The following is a 12,556-nucleotide window of genomic DNA, read 5'->3' on the forward strand; positions in this document are numbered from 1 at the left end:
AGAGACGTGAGAGTGAATGAAGAATTTAAAAAAATGGTGTTTTTGTCACAGCAGTACAAACTAGCGACAGAAGGTTGAAGGATGAAAGGCTAACACATCGACGCGTTCTTTGCAGGTCGGTGTTGTTGCCATGGCGAGGCCCGGGCGCCCCGTGTCCGAGTACCACCAGCCCGTCGCCTGTTCCGTCAGCCAGTCTGCCTCTTACTCCAGCGGAGCAAAGGTCCTGGCACCGGAGGACGGCGACGACCACGCGCCCATTTTCTCCCTCTCCAAGAGCTACGTGGACGTCGTCATGGCGACTGGGCCTTCGCACAAGCGGGACGCGGCCTGGACCCGCGTGGACCTGAAGCGCAGCTCCAGCACCAACACGCACGCCGAGCGGCACTCGGTGACGCTGCAGCAGCTGCACCCTCACGTGTGGCAGCACATCAACGCCCCCCCCCGGGGCCACCGGTCGCCCTCGTCGTCCTCGTCCTCGCTCGAGGACGCGCACGTCCACCCTGCGCTCAGCGAGCGGTGGCTGGCCAACATGCATCGCTGGAGCGCATGCGGCAGCACGCACAGCCGCAGCAGCACTCCGGACACGGTTGTGTGGAGGGGCGGGACCTCGCGGCCCTCGAGTTTCACCCAGGAAACCCCGTGGTCGCCGGTGTCCAAAACGACCTCTTCTCCAACCACGCCGTCGCCCTTCACGTCCCCCCTACAGACGCCGACTCTACCGCCGGAAGATCCTTTAACTACTTCTGCCTCGACCCTAACGCTGAGGGCGCATCAGCAGGAAGTCTCCCCGAAGCGCTCCACGCCGCGGTCACCCTCGCAGGCTCAAACCTCCCCCGCCCCGCGGTGCTCCCCCCCCGATCCCCTCCAGCCCGCCGGCACGGAGGACGAGGGCTTCCTGGACCATAACTCGCACTCTTTCACATTCCCATCGCCGATCCCGTCGTCCGGCAGCCTGGCTTCTGCCAGGCTGCCGGACGACTGTTTGTCATCAGATGCCGGGTGCCCCGTTGATGACGCGGTGCAGGATCTGCACAGCCCTGGGGGCTCGGGGCCGTTAGGGGTCGGAGGAGAGAGAAGCCCGCGGCACGTGTTCAATGACTTGCCGCCTACATCTCCGGGGGACGAACGGGAGTCGGGAGGAGGAGCCGCAGCCGGATACCTTGAGCTGCCGTGGCAGCCGGGCCCCAGCTGTCCGACGGGCCGCGCCCGGAAGCCCCCCCTGGTGTCCTCCGTGAGCGACTCGCTGTTGGGGCACTGCTGCAGGTGCAACCCGAGCACCAGAGAGGGCGCCACGAGGGCACAGGTGTGGAGGGAGGCAGGTACGATGACATCACAGCCGCGGCTGGCGGACGCGGCGGCGCAGACCATCTCCCCCGTCGCCTCCTTGTGGGTCCTCGGGAGAAACGTGCCCAACTCCAACATGGGCTCCCACTCCCTCCTGGGCTCGCCGCCCGGATCAAGACTGAACCTCAAGTCCTCCGTGGGGTCGAACTCCAACCTGGTGTCCCCGTCCTCCAGCATGTTCCCCATGAGCAGCTGCGACGATGAGGTGAGGCGAGTGGACGACCCGACGTGGGAGATCCACTCCGCCTCCTCGCACGACCTGGAGCAGCGGCGGCGGTCGTGTCTGAAGATGAAGCTGGGCGAGGAGGGGGACGTCATGGGGGGGCGGAGGGGCAGCATGAAGCAGGTGCAGTGGGACGAGGACGGCATGACGTGGGACGTCCACGGGGCGTCGCTGGACCCGGAGGTGCTGAGCACGGCCATACAGAAGCACCTGGAGCTCCAGAACAGCCCGCGAACGCCGCGGCTTCCTTTGAAGAAGAACAAAGCGCCAAAGCCCCCCCTCGTAGGGGCCGTGGTGAAGGCCATTGCGCCGGACCTGCACCCTCCGGGGGCGCTCATCAATTCCAGCGGTAAGGAGCGCGAGAACAAGGGGTCACCAGAGGAGGCGGAGGAGGAAAAGGAGGAAAAAAGAAGAGGTGTTCGCAGGATCAGCCGAGCGGAGGCAGCGTACGTCAAAGATGATGATGAGGTGTACGGAGGCGAAGGCGCCGCCAAACCCAAATCACCTTTGAGTGGGAGTGGACACGCGGGCAAAAAGGGTGTGATCAGGTCACTGAAGAAGCCCGGGTGGTGTGGAGGCTCCAGAAGGGAAGATGACTGATTCAGGAGACGTCTCATTAGCATTTTATCATTTCATTGAATTAAAGAATTACCTGCAAATTAGTCACTAACCTTAAAACCACCAGGAGGTAATAGTTATTTATGAAGATGCTCAATAAAACCTTTTCATTGTGTATCTGTGCTTCTAAACGTTTTTTTTGGTTTTGTTCAAGATAAGTTTTTATGTACTTTTACATGAGCCTGATACTGGATTTTTTATTTTACTGTTCTCATCCTTCAAATTTTTAAATATAATAATTGTGAGACTAAATGACCTCGAACTTATCTGGCATTGTCGTTGCATTTCAGAGGGGGACAAGGTTCATTATTCAAGTTGTTGGTTACTTTGCTTAAGTTCAAATTGTTAATATAAACGTACTAACTGAGCAGGATATAAAGTAGTCATTTCTGCCTCAGTCGACAGTGAAACGCTGTTTACACATTCCATAATATCTTTATTAATTGAACCTTGTGAGAGGTGTAATGCTTTACTAACCTTTAAAATATAAAGTTTTGTTGGTCATTTATCTTTAAACCCGAGATGATTTGTTCCTCTGGACATGAGAAAAGAAAAACAAAGCGCCTCTAAGATTTCTCAAAATAAAAGGAAAAACAGTTGCATTAAAGCCAGGATTTACTCTAAAAACATTTACGCCGGAGGTGACTCGGTTCAATGATGTTGTTGGAAAACACTAAACAAAAAAAAAAACCCACACTGAACTCGCCGTCCCTCATGGTCCCACACACCCACACACACACACACACACACACAAACAACTCTCTGTGGGAAACGTAAACTTGGTGAACCACGGTGGTGATGTTTGAGCATTCAGATGAGCGGGCACATTCTGCCTCTTTCACCACGGCCTCAACTCACTAGTGGCTTCCACGGCAGTTCTTGTTGTCATTTTTTTTTTCTCCCCACAGATGTGCTTGCAGTGGGGGCATCGAGGTCACCATTCCTGTTCATTTGTGTATTCTTATATTTGATTTTCAACGGGTTAGGAATACGCTCCGACAGAGACGAGGCGTTGCCGTGGTTTTGGAAGGAAAGGAGTGAGGGGGGGTTCAGCCACCAAAACCTACACCTACAGAGGAAAAGTCAGGTTTTAGGACTCACCCCATTCCATCAAATAGTTGAGATCTCAAACTGGACTTTTTCGGTTAGGTCCAAGTCCGTCATAAGCCTCTCAGTTGACTCCTCCGTCTCCCACCTTTGATTGACAGGTAACCACAACAACGGTAATACCCAAACAAGCCATCTTTTCCGGGCAAAACACACCGTAGCAACATCTTTTTCTACCGAGTCATGTTCACGCAGGATGAACCGATGTGGAGTTTTGTGATATCAGAGACAAAAGGTTCATGTACAGGTCACTATGTCACCGCTCTAAGTCACGTGACATGACGTGATGTTTGTGCACAGCGCTGTGTGGCCTTTGTGGGGCGTGCATGCGGGTGTACTCTGAGCATACTATATGTATGTGAAAGTGCTGATGGGACTCCCCGAAATGGCCTTTTTTTCTCAGCTGCAGTGGGAACAATCCAGCGCTCTGCTTTTGTTGTGACACTGGTCATTGTGCGTGCTGCTGTGTGTGTGTTTACTGTATGTGTACATCTGCCGTGCCATGGCTACCTGGTATAAATAGCGTGGGACGTGCGCCGGCCTTTTATTCTGTGATCGACGATGGCCGTAGCCGGACCTCCGCCGCTGCTGCTCCTGCTCTCCCTGCTGCTGCCGCTGCTGCTGCTGCTGAGCAAGGCATCGCTGCCTGCAGCTGCATACACGCTCGCCTCCGGGGAACAGCCGCAGCACAAGCTCCTCCAACTGGGTGAGGGCAGGCAGCCACACACACACACACACACACACACACACACACACACACACACTCTCTGAATGTTCCGTGTTTGAAGAGCTTCCTCTGGTTCTCCTCTCAGACTGGCCTCGAGAATGTGGGATGGCTCACTTCAAGCCCAACATGGCCGAGAGGATCGTGTCTGGGAACGAGGCGCGCCCGCACTCCTGGCCCTGGCAGGTCTCTCTGCAGGTAGACATCGCCTTTGGGAGGAGTTTGAAGGCAACGCGGGAAATTTCAAACAAACAAATACTCCAGTGCACTCAAACTCGGAAATTTGTGTCCCTTCGACGGCGGTGACAATGACTCAATCATTTTGTGGTGATTGATGTATTCATTTAGTACAGAATATAGTGAAAAATGCTCACTGAAGTGCCCACGGGCAAAGTTGAGGACGTGATCTGACCAGCTGTCTCTAACCACCAATACGTTCACTTTAAATTGATGTAAAACAGAAAAAAAAAATTTGCACCTTGAAATGTCTCCTGCACGAAATCCCCACGTCATACGATAGTCGCGATATTTATCCTTAAGATGAAGTGTTGTCCAAATAATGTCTCATCAGTCATCACTGCCTGCTCGTCTCTCGCAGGTTCGTCCTCGGGGAAGTAAACATTACATCCACGTCTGTGGAGGAACTCTCATCCACAAGAACTGGGTCCTTACTGCTGCTCACTGCTTTCAGAAGTAAGACAAAAAACGAGCACGGGCGCCAATTTAGTTTTCATATTCAAAATGCTTTAACGGTTTTTTTTGCGGGGGGGGGCGGCCCATTAGAGGTAAAGCTGAGGATGCTGGGAGCTGGAGGATCGTCCTGGGGAAGCACCAGCTGAAGCGCTCCGAGAGGGCCGAGAGGGTCTTCCCGGTGAGGAGAATCTACCGGCACGAGAACTTCCGTTACCCGGCCCACAGTGAGCTGGACTACGACATCGCTCTGGTGAAGGCCGCCGCCGACATCGTCCCTTCCAACTTCATCCGCTACGCCTGCCTGCCGCGCAAGCAGACCGCCCTCACGCCAGGACACTACTGCTGGGTGACGGGCTGGGGGGACACCCGGGGTGAGCGGAGGAGGGGGCGGCATGGAAAACGTCTCAGGGGATGAATGTAGTGTGAAAAAAGGCTTTGTTGTTTTGTTTTTTTAAATCGCTGGTCCCCGAACCCGTTTCAGGTGGGAAGGAGAACGTGTCCCTCGCAGAGGCCCTGAACCAAGCCCGCCTGCCCATCATCGACTTCAAGACCTGCCGGCAGAAGAAATTCTGGGGCGACCGCGTCCGAGACTCCATGATCTGCGCCGGGTTCAGGGACACCGAGGGCCCGCCCGCCGCCTGCCAGGTAGGACGGACCCCCCCCCCCCCCCACAGGCGGTGACAGGAGGAAGTTTGACCTCACAACTCACCTTTCCTCCTCTTCCTCCTCTCCCAGGGCGACTCCGGTGGTCCTCTGCTGTGCCAGCAGGGGCAGGACCGCTGGGAGGTCCACGGCGTGGTGAGCTTCGGCCCGATCGGCTGCACCGTGGAGAACAAGCCCAGCGTTTTCACCCGCACCGCCGCCTACATCCCCTGGATCGAGGCCACGCGCATCAGGGACTTCTTCCTGCACTGAGCGGGCGCTCGCGGCGCCCGTTTTATGGTCCACCGCGACTCCGTTTCTCCTCAAACTCTATTCAACAACTCCTTCACGAGTTTAATGCACGTTCTGAATGTGAAATAATGGTTTTCTAAACACACCTTGTTTTTAAGTCTACACTACACAGTTCTGGGGGGTTTTCAAGCAGCAGAAAGCGGCAGCGTGCCGCTGCACGGTATCCACGACTCACGTCCTTCCACGGTCAAGATTTACGCAATAAAAATGGGGTAAAAGCAATATCTTTGTCAACATTTCTCATTTTTTTAATATAGTCGTTGATACATCGGGGTTTTGACACTAACAGCGTTACAGTGATTCCCACCTGTGAAGTAAAACAGAACCGGCCGCAGATACGCTTCAATAAATACGAGTGGAGCTGACTGAAAGGCTCAGGTTGGAGTTGAAAATCTCTTTGCTCTCCTGCCAAAGTCCTTCGGTCCGAACTCGGCACATTCTCCTGGTGAGCCACACACACACACACACACACCGGATGTCATCTTACTAATTGGGTCATTGATTTCAAAACAAGCATCAAAGAATGAACAATGATATAGAAAATGAAATCCTCGCGCTGTCTCGTCATCTCTGATCAGACGAGTGACAGGAACGACTCAGAAAATAAAGACAAAAGGAAGAGGGGGGTGGGGGGAGGGTTTAGGACGGTCGGAATCTACATTTCCAGGGGGAATTAGTCCAATCTTCTTTTTTTCATTCAAGAGTAATCCTGGAGAAGAGAGTGGCTAGAGGGGAGAACCAGCGAACTGGGACCAGGCCCCCACTTCCCCCGAAAAGCACGCCGCTTTTGACCAGAGTCTAATCCCTCTTAGCGCTGTGGTTAAAGGCTGCGTGACGGTTGGCCCTAATGCCGAAGCAGGTGACTCTGGGAGAGGGTTAATACAGCCGGGAGGGTGAAGAGGAGCCGGTGAGGTGGTCCCAGTTGTTGTAGAGGGCGTAGGCACCAGACAAGGCCAGACCGGCCAGACCTCCTCGGGCGACACCCCGAAGGCCGCCTGCAAACACACAGCAGTGACAGAGTAGGTGTGAGTTGAGCATAAAGCAGAGGGGGGGGGGGGGGGGTCCTAGGACCATCTGTCCAATACAGTCAACTCAGGAATCACATGACTGGGGCTCAACAAAATGAGTCTAAGCTACTTTTTTCTACCATTAACCACAAAAAAACAAGTGTGCTTTACAGTAAACGTCACAGAGTGGTGACAACATGATCTTGGTATGAGTGTATTTACCTCACTACTAAAGAGCCTTTACGCCAAATCACAGCTATTGGACAAAATTTCTAGTTTGCTGCTTGTCACTATAATACCCTAAAACAGAAATATTTGGAAGTGGTACAGTTGGTCAAACTTAACTCACTATTCAACATTTTGCATGCTTTGTCCTTTAAGATTAAAGCCAATGTTGATCAAAAAGACAACTTGTGAAAACACAAAAACCTCAACAGAGAAATTTATATGGAGATGCAATACATCTCTTCTTTGCCTCATTAAACCCACATCATGTAAGGTCACTAACAATACACACAGCAAAGGCAGATATAAAATCAGAAAGTACACGTACTGCCTGATTTAAAGAGCATCCCAGTTAATGTCCCAGCAGCCACTGTGTTGAGGTCGTCCTCTGCTCCTCTGGCCTTCTCTATCGCCACACCGAACACGCTGTACAACAAGGCTGCAGAGGCAAAGCACACAAGGGACAAGCCATTCAAAAGAGGGACACTTGAAAATGAAACTACAACACATTAACACAGCGTCCTCAAAACGTCCAGTAGTATTATAGCTCCAGTACAATGGTCTTACCAACAGAGCCCAGTGAGTTGGCCCATGAAGCACCCTGTCTGGTCACCATGTTGAGAATCCTGGGGAGAGAAAGCGAACCCTTAAGAGGACGGGTCAAGGTGTAATAACTGGAACAAATACCACTAACTCGGTCTCCATGCTTACTGCACATTTCGAGGTTTTGACCAGCCCATGTCTCGAGTCTCCTTCAAGCTCATCCGGAGACCATTTGCAGCTCCAAAGGCTGCTCCTGCAAGTCAAAAGGGACGAGGCCGAGCGAGACTTCAGGTTCACCATTCAGCTATTTTAACAACAAGCATGTGACTTTTTAACATGTAATTCACAAACCATGAGACATGATCTGCTGCTGTAACAACCGCTTCTTTTCTGGGACACATAGAACATATTTGGAAACTGGCTAACCCGTACTTCATGTACAGTAGCCTCATTTCCCCCCTACATTTTTACCCAAACAGGTTATATTTCCTTTCATTGTGTGGTGCTGGTGTTACTGGTCTCCTACCAGTCATGCAGGATCCTCCAATGGTGAAGAAAGCCAGCTCAAACCTCCCTCTGGTTTTACTGGCACCGGTGGGTAGAATAAACTCGTCGGTGTCCTGAAGCAAAACATCAACAATACATAAAAGACACATTCGTGTCCCACCCAATGCGGACCGAACTTCTCATCCAGCTGTGGCTCACCTGCACCAGGTAACGCGGGTCGACGTTGAGGTAAGGAGACAGAGGACTCATCCCGGTCACTGGAATAATGGCGTAAAAACATCAGATTAGATCGCTTCGTGTATAAACACACACGGAGGAAGTTGCATTTAACAACGTTCCCGAAGGTCATGAACAGCCGTGAGAGGTGACGTGAGAGGTGACGTCAGGGCTTACGGGGAACACCGGCCAGCTCCGTGTTGGAGTATTCCGGCGCGCCGCCTCCAAAGAGACCCCCGATACCTCCTTTCATTCCCCCCGAGCCTTGCGAGCTGCTGTCCATGGCTGCAGAGGGTCCGGACGTGTCACCTGGTGCGAACTGGATCCGCTGGAACGAACCGATTCTAACCGGGGCTAACGTTAGCAAGCGCTAGCTATGACTCAATACTCAAAAAAAAAAAGAAAAAAAGAAAGAGCTGGACACCGACGAGCGGCTGGAGTCGAGTCCCGTTAACGTGTACGTCGACTCCTACGTGAGTTAAACACGGGGGGGAAAAAACACGGGCTTTTTCGGTACAGGCTAATGAGCTTCTCTTCAAAACCCTGACCTCCAGCAGCACGCTTTTGCCGTAAAGCGGCAAATGACGCTGTCGTTACGTCAACACAAGTTACCGCGACATGCCGTAAAAAAAAATCCAATGCTGGGATGGACATCTAGTTCATCTCATGATTTGAACACCATAACAAATGTGAGCGTGAAAAGTAAAGCTTCAAAGCCGTTTCATGTTTGTTATTCCCGTGACATTGCGACACCTCAACGGATCTGGGATCTCAAGCGGTTTGACGTAAAAATAATTGAACAATGAATTTACCACAGCACGACCAAATCATTGATATATGTCGAAGTAAAAGAACACGAAATAAAATAAAAATGAACAATATGATTGAATATCAAACAATTAAATAATACATGAAATACAAATATCAAGATGGATGTTTACATTAAAAGGCAAATAGAGAAAGCCTTACAGATGTTATAACAGCTCTCCTGCAGTATTTACATTTTTGATCCCGCCCATACATTATTATCTACTGTACATTAAGTGATTTTTTCTTGGGAGTGACAACACGACACGGGATGTTCAGCAGTTTCAATATTTAATTTGCAACAAAAAAAAGCTCAATCACACAGATTCGTCAGATAAAATAGTTCCTCACAAGCTACACAGGGGGGCATCAGAGAGCTGCTAATCAAACAGACCATCCGCATAAGCCTCTGATACTCCTCAGTCCTCTATCCAGTTACTCCTGCTCTAATGGAATGATGTAGTTAGATTGGTTCTCAGGTCCTGAGAGATACACGTTGAATTAGTTAAAGTTTCATCACTTGAAGTAGAGAGGTGGATCTGACTTAAATAAAACTCGGTACCTTTCGGGCCTCAGGATGAACGATTCATCACCTCACAAACCGACAGGGTGCTCAGCCGTGATGCAACGGGGAGACGAGACCTCGCCCACGTGCACACGTACGCGCACGTCTATGCGGCGGGGCCATCTGGTGCCAGTCAAAGGGACGGAGCCACTGAAGGAATTCAGTGTGTTGAATTTCACGAATAACAGAGCATCTTATTTGGATTCTGCCATTGTGTGCGTGTATTCAGACGGGGCCAAGTGGAGCGATGAAGTTTGCCATTGTCGCCCAGTGTGGGTGTTTTCAGACTCCCTGGCATGATCTGTGAGTTAGTGTTCTCTGTGTTGCTGCCCAGTGTGCCCACTGTCTTCCCCACAATGCTCCATTCAGTCCTGGGCCTCTCTCCCTCTCTCTCTCTCTCTCTCTCTCTCTCTCTCTCTCTCTCTCTCTCTTGCTCTGGTCACACACTCTCACACTAAGCTGCCACACATTTTGTACCTCTGGCTAATCATCATCCTCATCGTTGGGCTCCAAACCAAATTTTCAGTTGTGGCATAAAATAGCTGTGATGTCATCTTTGTTATCGTTCTTCATCCGTTTATCATCCTTCATTTCCTCTTTTCCTCCCACCCCCTCTCTCTCTCTCTCTCTCTCTCTCTCTCTCTCTCTCTCTCCCTCTCTGTCTCTCTTTCTTTCTGTCTCTGTGAGCTCCCAAACACAAAAGACAGAGAGGCCACGACAGGACCCCAGTGTATGCCGGTTGTCAAGGAGACGAGAAGACAGTGTTGGGTCTTTAAACTGCCTCTGAGGGGTGTGCAGAGTTAGGGGGAGTTGGCCTTATTTACATGGGAAGAGGACAAGGGAGAGAAGGGGTTTGAAATACAACTTTTGAGCAGCTTATAGGACTCCTGTTATTCAGCTAAAATCCGTACGCCGCTCGGCCCACCAAATATTTACAAAGCGCGGAGAATCAGGAGCTGTTCATTATGTGGAGAAAGTTGTGCATACATAGTAATGTAAATCAACCTGTCTTTCCCTCTCACTTTCTCTACTTACCACCCCCCCACCCCCCTCCCCCTGCAGACACACACATACAACCACACTTTGATTGTAAGCGCTGGGAGCTCCGGGCCCCAGTGTTGGCAATGGCGAAAAGCTGACTGCAGAATACATTACCAGATGCTTGAAGACTGTCTCATTCCAGACTAGGAGGAGGAGGGGTGTAAAAAAAAAAACGAAACTTGACTGAAAACAGGAAAAACATAGAGAAGAGTACACACCCATCCAAACACACACATCATGCACCCCCCCCCCCCCCCACCCATTTATTTATCTCCACACAGTCTCTCTTGTACTTTCTCTCGCCGTCTCCGCTCTGCTTCTTCCTGTCCAGAGGGTTGTCAGCGGCGGTCACATTATGTCCTTTCTCCCTCTCTGTGATCAGGGTGTGGGGGGGGGGTGTTGGGGTCGCGGCCACAGAGCCCGGCTCGACTCCAAGCTTGAAGTTCAATATCACCCCTCAACTCCACAATGAAGGCAGGAAGGGCAGGCAGAGGACGAATGAGCCACCCACTGCTGCATTCAGCGCAGAAAGCCCCCCCGTGTGATTCTCTCCCTCTTTTTTTTTTCTTTTTTTCTCCTCTTTGGCGTGTGAAACCTTAAATGTGCAGTTTAAAGGGAACTTTGAGTGTCAAAGGCTCCAATTACCCGCGCATTTACTAACCCTCTTTATATTTTTAATGTTTAATAAGTGCAGCCCTGGGTGAAAAGGATCCTAATTAACACCGATGTAGGTACCATGAAACACGTAGGCTGTTTGCTGGTGGGTTCTGAGACTGTGGGGTATTTACTCTGCAGATGTTTGAGGGAGAGCTTGCACAATCAATTTCCCTTTAATTCCCCAGCCATCTAGTCCTCCAAAGCTGACCCCCCCCCCCCCCCCTCCTTATCCTCCCCCTCTTTTTTTTCTGTTCTACATGTGCATGCCTCTAAGAAACCATGGTGAGTTGGGTGTGTTTTGTTCTCTCTTATTACACACATCGCTGTGTGTAATGTCTACTTAAATAGCGGGAGTATAGAGAACAAGAGACGGAGTGCAGGGAAGGAGAAGTGGGGAAAAAAAACATGTTGTGGCCTTTTCCTCGGGTTTCCTTCCCCATTTGGTTTCTAAGGCTTGTTTGGTGATTAGTATGCAGAAAGGAAGCTGATTTGCATAATTAAATGCTACAGAGACAAAGCAACAAAGTTTGTTAGTTTTACAACTATGAGTTTAATAGTGTACAAAGTTATTCCTGCTCACTTTAAAAGTTAAACGTTGATAGTTGAACACATCTTTTTGTTTTTTTTAGACACACCTTTCTTTTTTTTTGAAGGAATCCGAAGCAGAGACAGATACCATTAAAGTGGTTAATAATCACAGAAGTGGTAACCGTTAGTAACCGTGGCACTGAAGAGTATATTAATGTTGTACTACACTGTTAATTGTCACACTCATAGTATACAGAAGGCACAGAGGGCAAGCGATGTAGATCTCAAAGGTTCAAGTTAATACAGAGACTCCATTATATCAGGACATGATTATTATGACACACATGAAAGATAGTTATATTCATCCAATTATTCTCTGTAATAAGGCATAATGTTCTTATCTGAAAAGGTCATTTAATGTTATTTTCAGGTACAAAATAGAATATAAAAATACATTATAAACTTGTTACAGATATTACGGCTCCATGATTTTCTTCTCCTTTTTTTACGTCAAGGCGTTAGTTGGTTTGTGTGTGTGTGTGTGTGTGTGTGTGTATAAATCTACCACACCTTCTGAATGAAAGGATACTCATGCAGGAATAATGATATGTACGACTTAATCTCCAACAAAACAATCAAACAAACAAACAAAAAAAGTAACACTGTCCTCTCGAGGCATCCAAACCTCACATATACAATTCAGACACGTAGCTGCAATAACGCATCAAACGCCCAATTCAAATGACCCACTGTTGCTTTTTTGGCACTAACATCTGAAGAGTTATGGTTTTAAAGAC

General features: G+C 50.0%; 2 protein-coding genes across 2 annotated transcripts; one reads left to right on the forward strand and one right to left on the reverse strand.

Moving 5' to 3' along the window:
• Nucleotides 1-2,584: 2,584 nt before the first annotated feature.
• Nucleotides 2,585-5,786, forward strand: zgc:112285 (uncharacterized protein LOC561476 homolog). Its single transcript, XM_037464150.2, has 6 exons — nt 2,585-3,998; nt 4,105-4,214; nt 4,615-4,709; nt 4,800-5,080; nt 5,191-5,354; nt 5,445-5,786. Exons 1-6 carry the CDS (start codon nt 3,854-3,856, stop codon nt 5,622-5,624), a joined length of 975 nt encoding a protein of 324 aa, XP_037320047.2. The 5' UTR covers nt 2,585-3,853; the 3' UTR covers nt 5,625-5,786.
• A 116-nt stretch (nt 5,787-5,902) lies between these two features.
• Nucleotides 5,903-8,758, reverse strand: timm23a (translocase of inner mitochondrial membrane 23 homolog a (yeast)). Its single transcript, XM_037464151.2, has 7 exons — nt 8,339-8,758; nt 8,144-8,202; nt 7,965-8,058; nt 7,607-7,691; nt 7,463-7,521; nt 7,224-7,334; nt 5,903-6,658 (listed from the first exon to the last, which is right to left on the reverse strand). The coding sequence occupies exons 1-7, from the start codon at nt 8,442-8,444 to the stop codon at nt 6,540-6,542; spliced, it is 633 nt and encodes a 210-aa protein (XP_037320048.2). The 5' UTR covers nt 8,445-8,758; the 3' UTR covers nt 5,903-6,539.
• Between the last annotated feature and the right edge of the window lie 3,798 nt (nt 8,759-12,556).

Source organism: Pungitius pungitius, chromosome 21, assembly GCF_949316345.1.
Source record: "Pungitius pungitius chromosome 21, fPunPun2.1, whole genome shotgun sequence".
Classification (NCBI taxonomy): Eukaryota; Metazoa; Chordata; class Actinopteri; order Perciformes; family Gasterosteidae; genus Pungitius; species Pungitius pungitius.

Excerpts from the sequence above, each read along its gene's own strand:
- timm23a (XM_037464151.2), bottom strand. The coding sequence starts at position 8,444 with ATGGACAGCAGCTCGCAAGGCTCGGGGGGAATGAAAGGAGGTATCGGG. Across the intron at positions 7,692-7,964 it reads TGGAGGATCCTGCATGACTG|GAGCAGCCTTTGGAGCTGCA; the intron begins GTAGGAGACCAG and ends TTTGACTTGCAG. Across the intron at positions 7,335-7,462 it reads CAACTCACTGGGCTCTGTTG|CCTTGTTGTACAGCGTGTTC; the intron begins GTAAGACCATTG and ends TTGCCTCTGCAG.
- zgc:112285 (XM_037464150.2), top strand. The coding sequence starts at position 3,854 with ATGGCCGTAGCCGGACCTCCGCCGCTGCTGCTCCTGCTCTCCCTGCTG. Across the intron at positions 3,999-4,104 it reads GCACAAGCTCCTCCAACTGG|ACTGGCCTCGAGAATGTGGG; the intron begins GTGAGGGCAGGC and ends TTCTCCTCTCAG. Across the intron at positions 5,355-5,444 it reads GCCCGCCCGCCGCCTGCCAG|GGCGACTCCGGTGGTCCTCT; the intron begins GTAGGACGGACC and ends CTCCTCTCCCAG.